Source organism: Electrophorus electricus, unplaced genomic scaffold (assembly GCF_041902795.1).
Source record: "Electrophorus electricus isolate QZ-2024a unplaced genomic scaffold, ASM4190279v1 Scaffold71, whole genome shotgun sequence".
NCBI classification, from domain to species: domain Eukaryota; kingdom Metazoa; phylum Chordata; class Actinopteri; order Gymnotiformes; family Gymnotidae; genus Electrophorus; species Electrophorus electricus.
In genome coordinates this window covers 279147-297941 of record NW_027658788.1, presented here as the reverse complement: position 1 = coordinate 297941, position 18795 = coordinate 279147, and the positions used below count along the sequence as shown (strand labels likewise).

At 40.1% G+C, this 18795-nt stretch overlaps 1 protein-coding gene and 1 long non-coding RNA gene across 2 annotated transcripts; both read left to right on the top strand.

Moving 5' to 3' along the window:
• The first annotated feature begins 5867 nt into the window (after positions 1-5867).
• LOC145656515 (uncharacterized) lies at positions 5868-7841 on the top strand. Its single transcript, XR_014122170.1, has 3 exons — positions 5868-7146; positions 7500-7576; positions 7724-7841. It is a non-coding gene; the product is annotated as an uncharacterized LOC145656515 (long non-coding RNA).
• A 5752-nt stretch (positions 7842-13593) lies between these two features.
• On the top strand, positions 13594-18345 carry LOC145656514 (vang-like protein 2). The gene is made up of 3 exons (XM_081709702.1): positions 13594-14446; positions 17509-17765; positions 18000-18345. Exons 2-3 carry the CDS (start codon positions 17695-17697, stop codon positions 18181-18183), a joined length of 255 nt encoding a protein of 84 aa, XP_081565828.1. The 5' UTR covers positions 13594-14446; positions 17509-17694; the 3' UTR covers positions 18184-18345.
• Positions 18346-18795: the final 450 nt, after the last annotated feature.

Here is an 18795-nt window from a genome sequence, read left to right as displayed (position 1 = left end):
TTTTCAGTGGCAAGGAAGAAACAGTTCCCTAAGGTTTCAACAGCTTAATTAAGACAAACTTCACATGCAGGCACAGGGAACAGTGAGACCTTTATCACAATATCTGCTTTGGGAATATGATAAATTATCTCTTAACGCCAAACAACAGACAACCTTTCTAACAATGGAAACTAAATGTTGTAGATATGTTGCCAAGAAACATGTAGTGTTACAAACACTTTGTAGATATTTTAAAGATCATTTTAGTGTGAGTCAATGTTATAATGTTAGCTACACCATGCAAGAAAATTAATCTAAGATAGATACCTAGCTTTACCAATTCAGCTGTATGTAAAATATATTTTAAACATCTTGCACTAATGCTTGGAACATTAGGCGTTTGATTACATCTGTGTCTGCGATTTTGAAAGTGTTTTTATCTTCCCTGTTATATCTACTATAATGCCCCATGTTGTGCAGTTTACCAAAGAGTTTTGGGGTCAGCACATGTCATGAATTACTTTCAGGTGAACAAGATATGTCATACCCTTTTAACCCACTGGTCCCTTTCTGCTTCGTGGGAGGTTGTAACCAGAACAGCACACTGTCTCTCTTTTCTCTGACAACCGACCCTCTCTAGTGAATCCTTTCTATTTGTTAGGTCCTACTCTCTGACCAGTCTGTTAAATCAGGGGGGAATCTGGATATGGTGAAGACTTGAGTTTGAAGATAAAACACCTGACAGTACATTAATCCTGTCTAAAAGAATACAAAGTTTAGGTTAGGTTATTTTATTCAACTGCAATTTAGTATTTCAGGTTCTTTCATTTTTAAATCCTTCCAATACAGCTATGGGAGAAGACAGTAGGCTATTCCAAGATTTATCAATTTGGTGGTTTCACACAAATACTACAATATATTGATGGAAATTGGAATATGGAATAGAAAACAACTTGTAGCCTAACACAAATAAATAAGATTCACAGCTACATAAAGAAAAAAAAAGGTAAAGTAGCTTGTTGAGTTTGGAGCTGCATTCAAAATAGTACATTCTCTAATTTTTAACCTTATTTTTCCTTTTTTGTAATTCTGTGTGTGCATGTAAAATTAACTTCATGAGGCAATCATTCACATTATCAGATACCTTTGCATTTGATGCACTGCAAGGCTGCTTGTTTACTAAACATGGGAGGCAAGACCTCTCCCAGGGTAGCTTGTTTTTCGCCTTCCCAGCGCTAACTACTCTCTTGTGTGACTGTTCCATGCTATTACCGTCAAAGTAATAAAGTATTTGAAGGTATATTAGGTCTACGTATACAATTCTGAGATTACTTTTTGTTACGGAGTAGCTACAATAATAAAACCTAGACAGTCAGATCCAGTGCAACTGTAAGTAGCTAGTTAGCTAGCGTTAACCTAATGAACCAGGATAGATAGGTTAGCTAACGTTAGACGGTGTAAAGCCAAACACACTCAGCACTGATGGCGTATTTGCCTTAGCTAGCGAGCTAACTACACAGCGGCAAAAGTCATTTGCTGGCTGTAGTGTTTGTAAGTAACACAGTAGCATTTACAATGTAATATTTAAAATTATATCTTGGCTACAAAACACAGCCAGGATCCCCGTTTCGTTGATTTGGTTGGGCTGCCAAGACAACAAAATAGTCCGCTGATGCTTTCGTTAAAGCTACAGTACTCCATCTCATGTCAGTGTCTATTTAGCTGCTATTTTTTTATTAGTTTCTGATAGGATCTTTAGACTACGTCCGATGCTTTTCTTTTGTTTTCGATGCTTTTGAAATTATCTTAAATTACCAGTTCTCTTCTTTTCTATAAGTATGTTTTACATCAAATTCGGAAACGTACAGCCTTGGTGGAAAAAAAACAACAACTATCGATTATATTTTTGACGAAGATGCTACCTATGAAACTACATTCACAACGGAGCTAGTTATGTAATGTAATGCAATAAATGTAGACCTGTTTTATATAGTCCATGCAACAAAGTTACACAGAATCCTACAATTAGTCTACCTTAAGCAAATCCAAACATTGCTGTGAAAAATCACTTCAGGGATATATTAAATACGTGCCACCACCTATGGTAGACATTTGACGGTTAATAACGCCTAATAAAAATAAACATGTTTTCTTCCAGTAAATTTACATTTACGGCATTTAGCAGACGCTCTTATCCAGAGCGACTTACAAAAGTGCTTTGTCATTTTCTCATAGAATACGTCCTAGTATTCCCAGTACAGTAGGTTAGAGTCCAATATACCAATGATCTAGACTACTGTAGAAATACAGGGATCACTGTAGTAGGAAATCAAGAAACGTGTGTTGGAGCCTTTCGTGAAAAAAAACATATAGCTAGGTAGAAGCATGATGCAAAGTTGACTTTGGTATTGACACCAAGAGTTATATATGCAACCAGGTAACTCGGGTTTACTCCTTTGTGCTCTATTGGCCTGTTGTTTCCATTAGGAATTACTTGACGTTTTTGTTGTAGGGTGCTATTCTCTGCTTATCCACTAGAGGGCAATAAAACGCATTTATTCTGAATGAGCCACACTTGACCAATTCGTCAACTAAATGAAATGTGGGTCATGCAAATTTCGCACGTCTGCCTTTCTTGACTTTACACTGGGCGTTTCTGAAATGGCTGTCAAACACAATAGACTTCCTCCGCAACTAGTATTTAATAAGTTATTAAGAGCATGCAGCAGATAGAAGATTTCAGTAAATAGAGGATATTGGTAAAATAAAACCTAAATAAGAGAAAAAAGGAATAGACCAGTGCCAAACCCCAAAAGCCTGTTTTATTTAGCAATCAGAGTAGTTAGAATTTTTTAGGTGCTTTTGTCAAATGCTTGGTTTTAGAGTTAAAGAGTTAATTAATAATTATGCCCTGTGGAAGTTTGTGAGAAGCAGTTTATTTGGGCCTTTCTGAAACTATAAAATCAAGCATTGTACAAGAACCACCTATACCTCAGTTGAATTTCTATCAGTTTACATACTCTCTCTCAGACATATCAAACATCATTTCAAACTGGACTTCCATCGCTAAGCCCAGATCTTTCTCAGGACCAAATCAGTTACATCTACCACTCAATCACTTAGAAGCATATCTTTCAGAAATTAAACTCTGGATGAAACACAACTTTCTTATGTTAAATAGCAACAAGACCGAGCTTATCATAGGCTCAAAATCAATCCTGAGTAAAACTGGTTCTTTCACTCTAACCACTGATGATATAGCTATGTCCCCTTCCCCTGGTTAGAAACCTGGGTGTTATCCTCAGTGCAATTCTTTCATTTGTACATTGTACATTGTGTATATAATCATAATATACATATATTGTACATACATTGTTAATATATTTTGTACATACATAGAAAATATATATTTATCTGTATATATATTTTTTTTCTCTATGCACCCCTGGTTCTCTTCCTCAGTTTGGACAGAGCACTCTCCACCATTTCACTGCGTGTTATACTGTGTATGACTATGTATGTGACGAATAAACCGAACTTGAACTTGAACTTGGCACCCATGTTCATGCTACTGTTAAGATGTACTTCTTTCACCTGTAATATTACTAAAATCCAAAATCCGTCTGCTAATAAATCTCTCATTCATGCTTTCATCTCTAGCCTCTCAGACTACTGAAACACTGTCCTTGCAGGCATTAGCCCTTCTCTCCTTCACAAGCTTCAGATGGGTCAGAAATCTGCTGCCTGTCTTCTCATTCAATCCCAGGTACACCAGCACATTACACCCATCCTCCAGGATTTTCACTGGCTTCCTGTTAAGTACCACATTCATTTCAAATCTTCCTTTTCAAATACAAAGCTCTCCATCGTCCAACACCTAAACTATCTGATCTTTTTGACTACAAACCCAATCGCTCTATCAGATCTTCTTCTGCCGGGCTCCTTACTGTTCTACACCCAACCTTCATAGCTTTGTTGATCAGGCATTATTATTATTATTATTATTATTATTATTATTATTATTATTATTATTATTATTATTATTATTATTATTATTTTAACATCATCATCATTACCATCACCATTGGAGCATTACCTTATGTCTTAGCAGTGTCTCAAGAAAGCAGAGATGCTTAAACGCATGCAGAGGAATAAGGATAAAAGGCACAAATAAAGTGAAAACCAGAAACAGACTTAGTTCATTATTTCCATTTACTCAGAAATAATGAAATAAGAAATAATGTACAATTGTACTGATTGCAATCCCACAGTTGTTTACCAACAATTATGTACATACTGTACTTTATACTGGTGTGATTCCTTCATTCACACTGTATTTGGGCAGAGAGCTAATGAAACATAATAAAGTGAGGAACACTAGCAAACACTGAGTCAAGTATAAAAAAAAAATGGTATGTTAAAAAAAATTCCTAGTTATGATTTCACTTTATTTTTTTATGGTTGATGCATCTTCATAAGTGCATTACTGACAAGCTTTAGTCAGAGAGGACATAAATATCTTGGTGACTTTGTCCAAGTCTTGGTGTGTTTCATAGAGAAAGCTTTGTTTTCAACATGGCTACATGTTGGCTACTATACTGAAAAAGCTTACAATGCCTCCAGAATACATGGCTCCAGTATTCATTTGAATGTTATAGCAAAGGGGATATTAAATTAGAGAAAATGTATAACTGAATATTACTGTTTTGGATTATATAATTATTTAACGTTTGAACCCTGAATACAACATAAATTATACAGCAGTTACAAAAAAAGTCAAATGGGCTAGTTGATGTCCTGTGGAGACAAGAGCTGAATAAACATGAATTAAGTGATCATTTCCTGAAGTCATCCAGCACTACTTACTTGCATGCATTGCTCCTCCCTTACAAACACAGAGCTGAAAGGCAAAATCTGGATGTAAAAACCTGTTTCTGGTGCCTGTATAAAATGTTTGGGAAATGTCTGTGTGCGTTTGCATGGCCTTAATTTTGCCTATTAGAAATGCTACACTATAATGGCCTATAATGCTATTAATCAATGTCAGACTATATAAATGTATTGTTCCATTAGTGCAATTCTTAAGCAATGTCATAACTATAAATACTTCATTGTATGTAGTAGGCAAATGAATAAATGAAGTACATCATTGGTGAGTAGTTATTGTGGAAACCAAATTTGTATTTTTATGTGATTAATGAGCAGCCCTTTTATTTTTATATATATATATATATATATATATATATATATATATATATATATATATATATATATATATATATATATATATAATATATATATATATATAATTGTATAGTGTGCATTGTCTTTAACATTCCTAACATATCCTCATTAAAACTGCATTTTGAAGTTAGTATCAAATAAATGCTTGAAATTAACTACTATTAATGTATATTGTACACATTCAAAGTTACTCATTTAAGTGTGTTCTGATAAATAAAAAATCATGATGACTATAAATAATATTTTATAATGAGATGATGCACCATCATGATTGCACACTTTGGATAGCAGAGTGGTGCAAAGAATACTGTTTTTCATATTTGTATGATACCTGTGGACTAGTTAGAAAGAACTACTTTGATCACTGAGTAAAGAATTATTTAAAAATGTCTTGTACACCACATATCTGTTTGCCACTATAAATGATTTAATTCCATATTCTAGCCTCCCCCTCTTGTCCCAGTGGAGTTATAATGTTTCATAATAAGTTACAATGGGAGCAGACTCTGACAACAGCACACTCTGAGCATGTATACATCTACAAGATCCTGATTACTGGTAAAAATCAGTTTGTCAATAAGTGAACTGAAGTGTTCACATGCACAATAATAATAATGTGATTATGTAAAAAAGGACAAAAAAGCATATGAAAAACAAACAAACAAACAAACAAATTGCTATATGGGATCAGTGAAATCGGGGGAATTCTCTACAATGGACCTGATCTTAAAACCTTGTCCTCTTTGCCCGGCTGCAGAACAAGAGAGCCCATATTCCACTTACACTGACATAAAAAAAAAAAAATAGAAATCTGATAAAGCTGTTCATTTGCCCAGATTAATTAATTAATTAATCTGGGTTTTGCTTTGTGCGATGTAGAGCCGAACACTGATAAACGTTTACGTGACATTTTACATAGGAGTCTTATTTCCCTTTGCAGGGGTAAATGCACTCAGTGGCATTTGCAGTAAAGCACTGAATTACATTCAAAATAGACATGATTTATAGAAGCAAGCATTTCAGTTTGCTCAGAAAGTCCCCTGGATCCAGTCAAATGTTGTGCTCCAGCGGAGTACCAGGACAGAAGTGATCTTTGTCTAGTCTCTCACTCATCTGTGTGTCGATCGGAGGAGCCTCCTTACAGCAGAAGTATTGCTTCCAGAGCCGCTGGAACGCCGTGCGGAACTTCTTGATGCGGAATGCATACACGATGGGGTTGACGGCGGAGTTGCCGTGGGTGAGCAGGATGGCGATGTAGAGAAGGAACATGGGCTTCTCGCAACCAGGGCTGAAGAGTGTGATGCAGTTCAGGATGTGCAGTGGGAGCCAGCTGGCGGCAAACAACACAAGCACAAGCGCAAGCGACTTGGCTAGCTTCAGCTCCTTGTTGTAGTACTTGCTGGGGTCGCCATGGCCCACACCGACCTTCTTGTTCAGTTGCTTGTGTGATGGAAAATATTATTTGATCATGTATTATCATGTGATTCATATGTAATGATTCATATATAATCATGTTAATCCTTTCCATCATATAATCCTATATGAATGGTTTAGTCTGCAACTGACTATAAAAGACAACTCCCAGTACACAGTTAACATGTAAAATGAAAAGTTATTTACTGATCTAACTTAAGCTAAATAGCAACTAAATCTTTTGAACATACAGTATTCTATTTATTATGCACATATGGTAATTCTATCCTGACTCATGAAAATGTGGAATTCTGAATTGTGTAACGTTTGTAAGAAATTGTAGTGACTTTGCTATATCCTCTTCCTCAGAGCTGTTCACAACGGAAGCATCTCACCTGCGGACTCTCGGGGTTCTCGATCAGGTGTTCTTCCAGAAGAGGAGGAACCTTTTGACCGTAGAAGAACTTTCCGGTATCTTCCCCAACCTGCCCCAGGTCTACAGTCTTCATGGTCAGTCTCTCTGTGTGCGAGCGTATGTGTGTGCCTGCAAATCCGCTCCATTTGTCTTAGTGTGTTTTCAAACCTACATTTCTGAAGCCTACTTGGTGTCTAAATCATAATCAAGATTAAAGAAGTGTAAAACCCACCCAAACTGGGAATTTAATGACAGAACAATATCAGCTATCGGCACCATGCCATTACTGTGAGCAGGTATGGACTGGAGGCTGTACATGTTGTTTCTGCGGTGGCCTTCATGACACAAGTAGAGTTCTGTTGCCCACTGACACAACTTTCTAACAAACCACATATACACTGGCTCGCTTAAACAGATTCTGTTTTGTGGCGTTGCATTTGTGTTTCAGTGAATCTATGTGAGTCCATGAAGAGGCTGAGGGACTCTTCTATAGTTCAAGGCATCGGAGACATCATGGTGTCTAGAGTGAGCTGGCTAGTGTTACTCCCTTTCTAGTTCACATCATCTTTTGGTGCTGTCTAAAATGAAGGGGTTGTTCTGTGTAGTGTGGGATATACTTGTTGCTTTACTTGATATGTCAGTAGCTCATGTGTTTGTGTGTGTGCGTGTTAGTTTGAAGACGCTGCAGGAGAGGAGTTCCAGGAGCAGGTGTCTCACCTGTGCAGTCAGCAGAGTCAGGCACTGGAGCTCATTAAAAATAAACGCAAAGACCCACGTTTCACGCACCTTATACAGGTAACACTTTTTAGAGGTATAAAGCCTTTGGACAAACCTACAAACACTAGAGCTTCTGCCATATTTGTTAGTGGGCTGGGTTGTGAATTGGTTGACCCATATTTTGAATTGGAGACTATCCAGTCTTTTATATTTGACTTTTATTGCAGCACATAACTTCTAGTGATGCTGTTTTAGGTATAAATTGGTGTTGCAGTCAACAGAATCCACATTTGGACTTAGATGTCCTTGGCTCATTCGTGTGTGTGTGTGTGTGTGTGTGTTAGGAATGTGAAGCCAGCCCTCACTGCCGCCGACTACAATTAAAGGACCTTCTAGTGTCTGAGATGCAGAGACTCACCAAATACCCCTTGCTGCTGGATAACATCATCAGACACAGAAGGCATGTATAGAAACCCTCACATACAATGTATTGAACCATGAAAACACTTCAGTATACACACACATACCAGCTTACCAAGGAGGCAAGCACACACACCCTTTCTCCTGGATTAACACTAGTATGTGCCCCCACAACAGCTGGTTCTCCAGACCTGCAGCCATTGCTGAGGGCACAGGCGTGCTGCCGTGGGATACTACGAGCTGTCAATGAGGTCGTCAGGGAGACGGAGCACCGGCGACTGCTCAGCCGTTATCAGCGCAGGCTAGACTTGTCCCCTCTGGAGAGGCAGGCCAGTCCTGTCGCTGCTCAGTTCAAGGTACGGCCTTACTATGTATCCACCATCTGCCTTCCAAACAGCTTCTCTGGTCTTGGAGCACCTGATCCAGAGTATGAATTATTAACTATATTCTTTTTCTATGTAGAATCTGGACCTGACCACTAAGAAAATGATCCACGAAGGACCGTTGACTTGGAAAGTTAGTAAAGATAAAGCTATCGGTAAGAGATCATCACAGCTGAACAAATCACTGTTAACTCTGGGGAATGCAGCTATTGAGAGCATGGTGCTATGCTGACTTGGAGTTATTTGGTTCCCTGCTACCTCACACATGACATGGTCTGAATAACTGTGTGTGTGTGTGTGTGTGTGTGTGTGTGTGTGTGTACACCTGCATCTGCCTGTATGTTCATACGTGTGTATACACATGTTTCAAGGACTTTTAATGTGAATGGATGCTTTCAGTGATCTGTGTGCAAGCTTGCATACATTTTTGTTTTTCCTCTTGCAAATGATTACTTGACAGGTCCATTCTCACTCTGTGTGTGTGTGTGTGTGTGTGTGTGTGTGTGTGTGTGTGTGTGTGTTCCAGACATTCATGCTCTGCTTCTCTCAGACATGTTGGTGCTACTCCAAAGGGGTTCAGGTGACCGTTTGATCTTGCGATGTCCAGTGCGCTCACTGGGTGGGGTTTGGGGTAGGAACACGGACCTCAAAACCCCCTTTTGCCCCGTTGTTCGCTTGGATTCATCTCTTGTCAGATCTGTGGCTACAGGTATATTTGTAGTTATTCTTACAGCTATGAATAGCCAGAATAGATGAATGGGTCTGGAATAACTATGTCTTTATTTTATTTTTAAAAAATTAAGAAGCCAGTTAGAAATTGCATTTGGGTTAGTTTGAATACATTGTTTGACAACCTGCTCTTCTCTATCAGATAACAAGGCCTTGTATGTGATCAGTACATCAGAGAGACAGATATACGAGCTGGTGGCTGGGACTTCCTCTGAGAAAAACACGTGAGTTTGTTTTTTTGTCTCTCTCTGACCCACCATCTTCTCATCAAGGTCAACCAGTCAGCACTGCTGTGTCTGTTTTGTGATAACATTTATGGTGTCAGGCCATTTATGTTCAGATGATTTTAACAACATTGTGCTGTTGTAGAAATTGGGACCTGATGGCTTTAGCGATGTTTCCACAGATGGAAGAACCTGTTAGAAAAGACCATCTCCTCGGCCTCTGGAGGCAGTGAAGCCACCAAGCAAGGATCAACAGCTATCCCAACTGACCAATCAGAAGCCTACATGCATACTGGTGGGCAGGGTTATGTGGGAGGACGAGCTAAAATGGCTGATGCTGCTCTTCAAGATGGTAAGAATTTGTTACACTCCGTTACACAGTCATTGTTGCACTATGATAGTTAAACAGTATATTTCTGGTGGTGGTGGTGGTGGTGGTGTTTTTATAAATAGAATTTTAGCAGGCTCAGATATTTACCAACTTTTTTGCACCCTTTGTGTTCTGCCAGTCAGGACACTAAGACTGTTGATCCTTGGATCCTTGGATCCTTTAGAGGCTGCCAGTCAGAAGCAGAAAGTGACATCATTGTCCTCACAGCAAGAAGGGCAGGAGATGCCTTGCCAGTCACCAAAAGGCCGTTCACACCTGGAGATGCTGAGGCATGAAACGAGGCCCTGCCAATCACGAGCAAGCATACGGCAGCGCATGATAAAAAATGTGGATGGAATCTTTCAATCAATGAAGGGGCTGATGAAAAACCTGCATCAGCTTAGGGTAAAGTGGATATATTACTCACGCTCTCTCAAACACACACACACACACACACACACACACACACACACACACACACACACACACACACACACACACACACACTATCATTGCAGCTAGCTAGCACTTTCATGTTATGTTTTAAAAGAATGGCTTTGTGCACTTGTGAGATCCTGGTTAACTCCTTGTTTTCATTTTCATAGGAGATTGAAGCAGACCACTGTAGACTGCTCACAATGGTGAGAAAAAAGTCACCTGTCAGTCAGTTCAGATGACACCATCCATGGGTCTTCCTCCATTATCAGGACACCATCTATTTATCTTGGGTCGAGCGATGGTAAGTGTGTCAAAGAAGCCATTTATAAATACTGGGGCTAAACCTGTTTAATGCTGTACCACAATTCTTTTTGATTGTACCAAACAAAAAGATCTAGTCTGGAATCACTATAATAATTTGGGGTTGAGTTTAAATGGAGCACACAGTTGAATATTAAAACATCACCGCAGATCTTGGGTCTTGCTATTGCCAGACTGAAAACTGGCCTTCAAACCTGTAGCAATTCCCAATTTTAACTTTAAGAATTTTATGTATTTATTTGAATAATGTTTAGTATTGATTTTGGAGTTGATGTAATTATGTTGCTTATGGTGTACTACCCCTGCAGACTGTGGCAATTGTATGGTCATCTTTCCAACCTGTTTAGGTAACGAAGAAGGGCCAACAGAACCAGTTCAGCCCAAGATCCATTCTACAGGATTTTGATTTATTACACGAGACATTGTAAAGAGTTTTACTTACACATTTGAAACATGAACACACACATACTAAGGGTGTGGCATTCCTGCCATTTCATACATCCTGTGTAGCTCTTTACTAGAATCCCAGCATGCCTTTCTCCTGGGAGAAACCTGCAAATATTGTATTGTCTGCAACTGAGAAGAGAGACAGGACAGACGAACCTTCAGCTCATGCACCGAGTTGGAATAAAAAGCATTCAAATGAAAGTCCAGATATGTGAGGTGTTTTTTTTTTTATTAGGTAAAGCTAAAGTTGGAACAAGGGAACTGAGGTGACAGTTTAAAAAAAAAATTAGTCAATGAAGATGAAGAAATGGAACTAAAATGAGACTGAAAATGTATGGCTGAGGAAATGAATCTGCCCATTAAAGGGACCCCCCCCCAAGCACTTTACCCAATACATGTATGTTAATACTCACTCACGTCATCAGTGACAAACTGGCAACCCAACAGGTGCCATTTTGCTCGAGGACCCATAATCAGCCCATGTCAACTTGACCCAAGATTGTGGCTCTCTTCGCCTTATGGAATGTGTGGATGGGTGACTTAAACAAATTCAGGTTCTTTTTCACTGGGACCCCTGCAAGACACATGGGCTCCAAGAGAGTATTTTGCATTAATATCATCATATGTCTATGTTGTATCCTTTATTTTATAAATTAACACTATGCGAGAGCAAAGAATAAAGAGTGTGGAAGGAGTTTATTTTATTTCTTTAAGCGTTCTACAGAATAGAAAATAAAGGTTTGGCCTCTCTTTACGCACAATGGATAAGGCAGGGCGTACTGGGATTGCCATTGTGTTGTGGCAAGACATCATCTTCACTGCTCATTACTGTATACTTATTTGTGCAGCCCTGTTCTGGACTGACTCCTGTCAACATTGCAGGGAACAAAAAGGAACATATTTGTTGTCTGATATCATGTCATTACCTATGAAGGGGCACCTTCTGTGTAGTGTAAATACTGTGAAGCTCGTCCCTCACCTCTTGAAATGGCTCAGTGATGCCAGGGTTGGTTTTTGACACATATGAAAGGATTTATACTTTGATCTGTTAAGATGTTGGTAGAAGTGGCTCCTTTACACTGACTCCAGTTTGGCCTTTGTTGTATAATGGCTAATGTTATGGTTCAAAAAAGAATGAAACTGTCCAAGATCAGTGTTAAGGACCAGGTTCTACCTTAATCTAGCTGCATCTGGATGCTAATAGCCTAATGCTAGATTATGCCATCACATTTCCCTTTTATAAACTAACCTGTGAAAGGGAGAAGGAAGAATGGCCCTCTATCCTGTGTGGCTTTCCCACTCCCATGTGTTGGGACTGTTTTGAGGGTCGTTGGTGTAATTGGATTTTGGGGTGAATGTGGACCGGGCTTTGACAATTGACAAAATGTATAGAGCGGCTGGTCCATTTTTGGCTTTGTATGCAAGCATCAAGATTTCAAATCTGATGTGGTCAGTTACTTCATACTGCCAATGAAGTGAGCGCAGCAGTGGAGTGACATATGAATTTAGGAAGATTGAAGACCAGTGATGCAGCTGCATTATGGACAAGTTGTAGAGGGCTGATGGCTCTTAGAGGAAGACCAGCAAGTAGCGAGTTGCAGTAGTTTAGCTTTGAGATTACAAAAGACTGCACAATTACCTGGGCAGCTTCCTGTGAAAGAAAGGGCCGAATCCTTCGTATGCTACAAAGGAGAAATCTGCAAGACCAGGTCAGATTTGAAATATGAGTAGAGAATGACAACTGGTTGTCCAAAGTTATGCCCAGGCTACGAGCAGCTTCAGATAGTGATACCAGGGAGTTCTCGATGTACATAAGCTTGGCTTTACTGGGGTTGAGCCTCAAGTGGTGGCTGTCATCCATGACACAATGTCAGTCAAGCATGCTGAGATAAGTCTGGAGACCTGCGTATCGGAGGGTGGGAAAGAAAGAAATAATTGGGTGTCATCAGCATAGCAGTGGTAGGAAAAGCCATGAGAAGATATTACATCACCAAGAGAACAGGTATACAAAGAGAAGAGGGCCTAATACTGAGCCCTGGGGGACACCAGAGGAGAGTCTACATGGATTGGAAGTGGATCCTTTCCATGTTACCTAAATGGACTGAAAACATTTCCATGCAGAGGCAGTCACACCAAGGCTGGAGAGAACAGAGAGGAGAATGTTGTGGTTTACTGTGTCAAAGGCTGCTGAAAGGTCCAGAAGAATCAGGACAGAAGACAGTTTGGCAGCTTTAGCAGCATAAAGATTCGCAGTCACTGCTATGAGGGCTGTTGAATGTGCTGGATTGTAGCCAGACTGATGGGGATCATGCAGCTACTTCTGTGTGAGGAAACCAGATAATGAATTGTAAACTTCTCGTTCAAGGGCTTTTGAGAGGAAAGAGAGAAGTGATACTGGTCTGTAACTGGTTATGTTGGTGCTGTTGAGTGTGGCATTCTTGAGGATTGGTACCACCCTGGTGGTTCTGAATGCAGAATGCAGATCTCTTGAGATCGTCTAGAACAGAGTGGAGGCAATGGGATCCAGCGGACATGTCGGATTGCTGGAAGTCAGGAGTTGAAGAGTTTTTCTGAGCAGAGAGGGGAAAAAGAAGCCAGAGAGTTGGATGTACAGGAATGAACACTGGCTGAAAGAATGGGAACAGAGGAAAAGGACCGGCGGATTGCTGCAACCTTCTCCTCAAAGAAGAGGATCAGACAAGGTTCAGACAAGAAGCCTTGAATTAACAGAATCTAAGGCAAAAATAATTAAACTCAGAGCCTACCATACCCAATCAGAGAATGATCCCGGAGAAAAACCCAAAGGACTACAGGCCATCTTTTGCGCCATGCAGTTTACGTTAGCTGTCCTAATTCTCTAGGATCGCTTTCTAAATACAACGCTGCTGTATTGAAGGTGGCCCGCAACCCAGATAACAGTCGGTCAACGATCAATAAAGAATCAAATCTACAAAAAAAAAAAAAAAAATGAAGCTGAAGCAGGCGGTTAAATAATGACCTAAACTATGATCTGAAGTAGTATGGTAGAATAGGGTGAACAACGATTGAAAGCTGTATATTCGGTGAGTGATAACCTGTAGAATATTGAGGAAAGGGATCGGGAGTTTGGGACGGCGGGGCGACACAAGGAACATGGGGGAGGAGAAGTGTTGGCATGGGGCGTAGTCGGTGTAGTAGCCACGGTTTGAATGAAGGAGACGGAAATATGTGTTTCTGTGAATAACAGATGAGTAGCTGTTCCCGCAGGCAAAACAGGGGAAAACGGAGTGGAATTGTTTGGTTTAGGGAAGGTGCACGGCCAAAGGAACAGACAAGAAAGTGCGACGAGTACGCCTGTTGTCTAATAGTGAGTGTAAAGAAACGTGGCGTTAAAACTGCTCAAGCGTATAAGAGTGAGGATAAATTATATGCTTAGGTGAAACAATATTATGCATGCCGTAATGGAAAGTAAAGCATACGTTTTATGCTCTCTCCATGATCCTTAACGCTCTTCATTTGGATGGTTTTCCAGCCGAATAGCTCTGATTCGCAAGTGTCTGGGTGATGAATGATAGTATTCACACACGCAGCGGGGCTCAAGGCATTGAACCAACGCATAGTGGAAGAGTTGGGAACGGATCATGGATTTTACATTGCACTGATCTTAAGATGTAACGTATTGCCTTTAAGGATTACTTTCTTTATTTCCATAGAACTGGGCAGTGTTTTGCAAAATTTCACGACGTGGATGTTGAAAAGTGCATTTTATTCCAGTCTGGAAAACCCCTGCGCTTGGATTTTCTTTGTGCCGCAAGGTCCTTAGCATTCGGATGTAGCCCCTCGCAAAGAAAGGCAAGTCGCCTAATTTTTGTAGTCTTTTTTCCCCTCACAGCGAATTGAGGGAACGACGCCTGTCTTCGCTTTGTGTTTTTCACCTTTTAACTTTTGGAGCCAAGTAAAACTCATTTTAAGCGTCGCATTGTCCTGTCCGCGTCGCTGTGCTCTAAGCCTGCAGTAATTTAATAGTTCTTGGCGTATTGGTGGATAGGGTTATTGGAATATGGTGAACTCGGTGCTGACATGCAAACAAAATGGAACCGGATTGATGAACCCTGCTGGGTATTCTTTCATTTCCTTTGTGTGGAGTCTCGTCAAATTGTTTCTTAAACCCAAATACTTGATTTCAATAAAATAATTCTTAATGTTTCCACTCATTTCACTTGTTTATTGTTTTGGTGGCTTGAAGTGCATGTTTTAATGTATGCTTACAGCAGTAATCTTTGTAGCAGTAGACGCAAACTGTTTCCACCATACCTTATTGCAGTCTTCATTGGAAAATGGGTTTGGCTACGATTTAATCCTTAGCTCGCCTAACTCCAGTAAACGCGAGAGAGAACCGATACTGTGTGTCAAGCAGCGACTTAAGTTGTTGCAAAAGCTGGGATGTAGATAGTCCTGGTTATGTATTTACAATCGAACACCAACTTAAACTTTTCTTAAATGTAGGTGCGGCGTAAACTGCCTTAGATTCATGGATATTTTGATTACTGTACCAAACTTGGTCCAGTCCCAGCATTCGAGCTTTTCAATGAAGGCCTCTAAGCCTCGGCCTGTCTTTGCGTGGGTGTTGGGGGCGCCCTGAGTACCTCCCCTGCAATTCTTGTCCACTGTTACTCTGAGGCATTTAGGCCTTACCCTGTGCAGACAATGATCCGCTGAGCTGGTTACGTCGCTTGGCGACAAGTAATTTGAGATCACTGTTGATGGTTTACACCTACCTACAAAATGACAATGGGTCAAAAAAAAAAATGCATTGTTTCCAAACCACAGAATAATGCAAAGAAAACACATTCATGGTACTAATGTTTTAACTTAGGATTAGTTAAGAAATCAGTATTTGGTGGAATATCTCAGATTTTGATTGCAGCTTGTTCATGCATCTTCAGGTGTTCTCCACCAGTCTTTCACACTGCTTGTTAAATAAGCTTTGATTACCTAATCAGAATCTCATTAAATACAAAGAGCTGTACATGTGGTGGAATTCAACAGACTGTGGAATTGAAATCATTGCCAAATGCAGAGATACTGATTGGGACTGATCTCTTAATTTTCTTCGAGAGTTATGTTTTTATATATGAGTTTTTATTCTAACCTTTATTATAAAATGCATGGGGTTATGGTCCCATTCTATTCTGTTCAAACGTAGGCCTACTGTTTTTACAATTCCTGTGAGAAGCGTGTGTGTGTGAGAGAATCCAAGAGCCCCTATTTGAGATTGATGCGTGGCATGTGTTGGGAGTCTGCCCTCGACAAATGGTATCCTTGACTGTATTACCAGTTTTGTAAACAATCCCTGACAAGTGGGTGAGTAAGAAGTGCATGCACACAGACACAGCAGAAAGAGGAGGTCTGTGTTTTTGGCTTCCTAATCAGGAAAGCTTGCGTTCCCTTCATATACAGCCAATCAGAGAGAAGGGGACAGACATTTAGAAATAGAAAGTGAGGAAAGTTGTGGTTCTTCATTAAAGGAATTGGATTAAGAGTCACTATTCTTAAGAATGTGTTTAGTACCTACTCAGGCACACACAGCAGCTTCTTCAATGACAGTTGCTGCTGTTATTTTAGAGCTGACCACACACACAGACCCAGGTAAACATATGAACAGCTCACTGACATATTTTTGCTCTCCCCAGAAATAGGGTTGTGTGGTTAAAGGTCATGTAACCATAGAAACCTAGCCCCCACACTGTTCACTGCTCCTGTACCCTCTTATTCATTCCTTTGGTAAGAGCCAAGCTTGGTAACCCTGGAGATGATGGGAGATGGCTGGTGTGTGTGTGTGTGTGTGTGTGTGTGTGTGTGTGTGTGTGTGAGAGTGATGAGACCTTGTGGTGAGTGTGAGAATTGTGAAAGTACCGATTCACAAAGTTGTTGAACGATGAGCCTGTTTTTGTAAATTGCTTCCTTAGGGTGAAAAACATTTAATACCTTGAAGGTGAAGTGGTGTGTAATGCTATTTTCTGGTTTGTTCATTATTCTTGCACAGTTCAATTAATAGATGAAGACTACAACCTTTGTTTCAATTTTCAGTGTGTATTCAAGATGTTCATTTTCAAAATGTGACTCAATTTTATACTATCACTGTTCTGGGACATTAATGGATTCATTGAAATATATAAAAACAGATCTTTATAGATCTCTACATATTATGGTGTTGCTCTGATTTTATATGCACTTGTTCATTCTGAATGAGAACAGATTGTAGTGAAATTGTGGGCACTTGTAGCTCACCTTTAAGAGCAGATAGAGCTTTGTGCTGACACCACCAGTCTTTGGTTTGATTAACAGGGAGCGTGTTCACTCTGAGATGTGTTGCTCTGGATTATGGTATTTGCTTTAAAGGTATACTTATTACTCTTCCTCCCTCAGGTTAGTCCTCCTCCTCCTCTTCAGCCTTCAAAATAGATTCTCTCAGGAGTAAGGTTGAACTGCTGCAGCTGCCGCTGGCTCTATCCTCTAAATCTATCTCAGAGCGCAAAACTCAACTGGGCATAGCAACAAAATGTTCCAGGAGGCGGAGCTGGGGTCCACAAACCCCGCCCACTGGCCCCAGACATGGACAACGAGTCACAGTACTCGGGCTACTCCTACAAGTCCTCCCATTCCCGTAGCTCTCGCAAGCACAGGTGCGTATGCCATTTCCCGACATTCTTCCCTTTTGCCTAAATGTGGGTGGGCATTGATGTTTTGTCTAGAACATACAAATGTGAATGTACACTACTGCAAACACTGAGGGTACCACCGTATCGTTATTTAACGATTATCCATTTTATGTTGCTTTATGTACCAACTTGGAGTATACTGTGTATATAAATGTTTATATACATCTGTGTGCGCATGCGTGTGTGGTGGTGTTTCAGGGATCGGAGAGACAGGCACCGCTCTAAGAGCAGGGACAGCAGAGGGGACAAATCGGTCACTATCCAGGCTCCTGGAGAGGCCCTGCTGGACACAGAGTCCACACGTGGAGATGATCGAGTCCATGTTTTCACTTCATACCTCCTCCAGCCTGGAAAACCATTCCACTATAGCTTCAGACCATAAAAAGTCTATAGTGCTTCAAAATATGAATGATTGACTTTTTTTTTTTTTTTTACTGAAATGTTGGACTGGGCATCTCATGTCTCCTCATGCAGTGTCAGAAATTTTGCTCTAAAATCTCGCAGTACACATATACGCAACACGCGTATAAAAACAACCAATAGGGAACAGCCTGCCATAGCTCACATGCCAACTACAAATAACAGTGGTATAGCAAAATGAGCATGAAGTATGTGGGACACAAAAATATTTTGTGCAGTTGTGGCAGCAGATAGAATGCCTTTTTGATGTCACATTTTTGTGACAAAAGCACAATATCTTAATGATCTAGCATGATAGTTTCCAGAAAATCTGTATCATGTAGTCCGATATTGAGAACAACTATCGATGGAGCACTGTGCCATGGAGTTTGGTCAAGGTTTCAGATGCATCGTCTTGTACAGTTTGAAATGCAAAACAATGTTTAAGACTGCTGGAATTGCACAGTGCAAAGGCAGGTTGGGGTGAGTACCAATGTTAGCTGGCATGCTTTTGTTGTAGACTTGATGGCCGATTCATTGTCTTTTTTCCAAGTCAAGCTTCCACACATTCACACTTGACACTGTAACCTCATCA

Coding starts and splice junctions, on each gene's coding strand:
- LOC145656514 (XM_081709702.1), top strand. CDS start 17,695: ATGGACAACGAGTCACAGTACTCGGGCTACTCCTACAAGTCCTCCCAT. Junction 17,766..17,999: donor CGTAGCTCTCGCAAGCACAG/GTGCGTATGCCA, acceptor GTGGTGTTTCAG/GGATCGGAGAGACAGGCACC.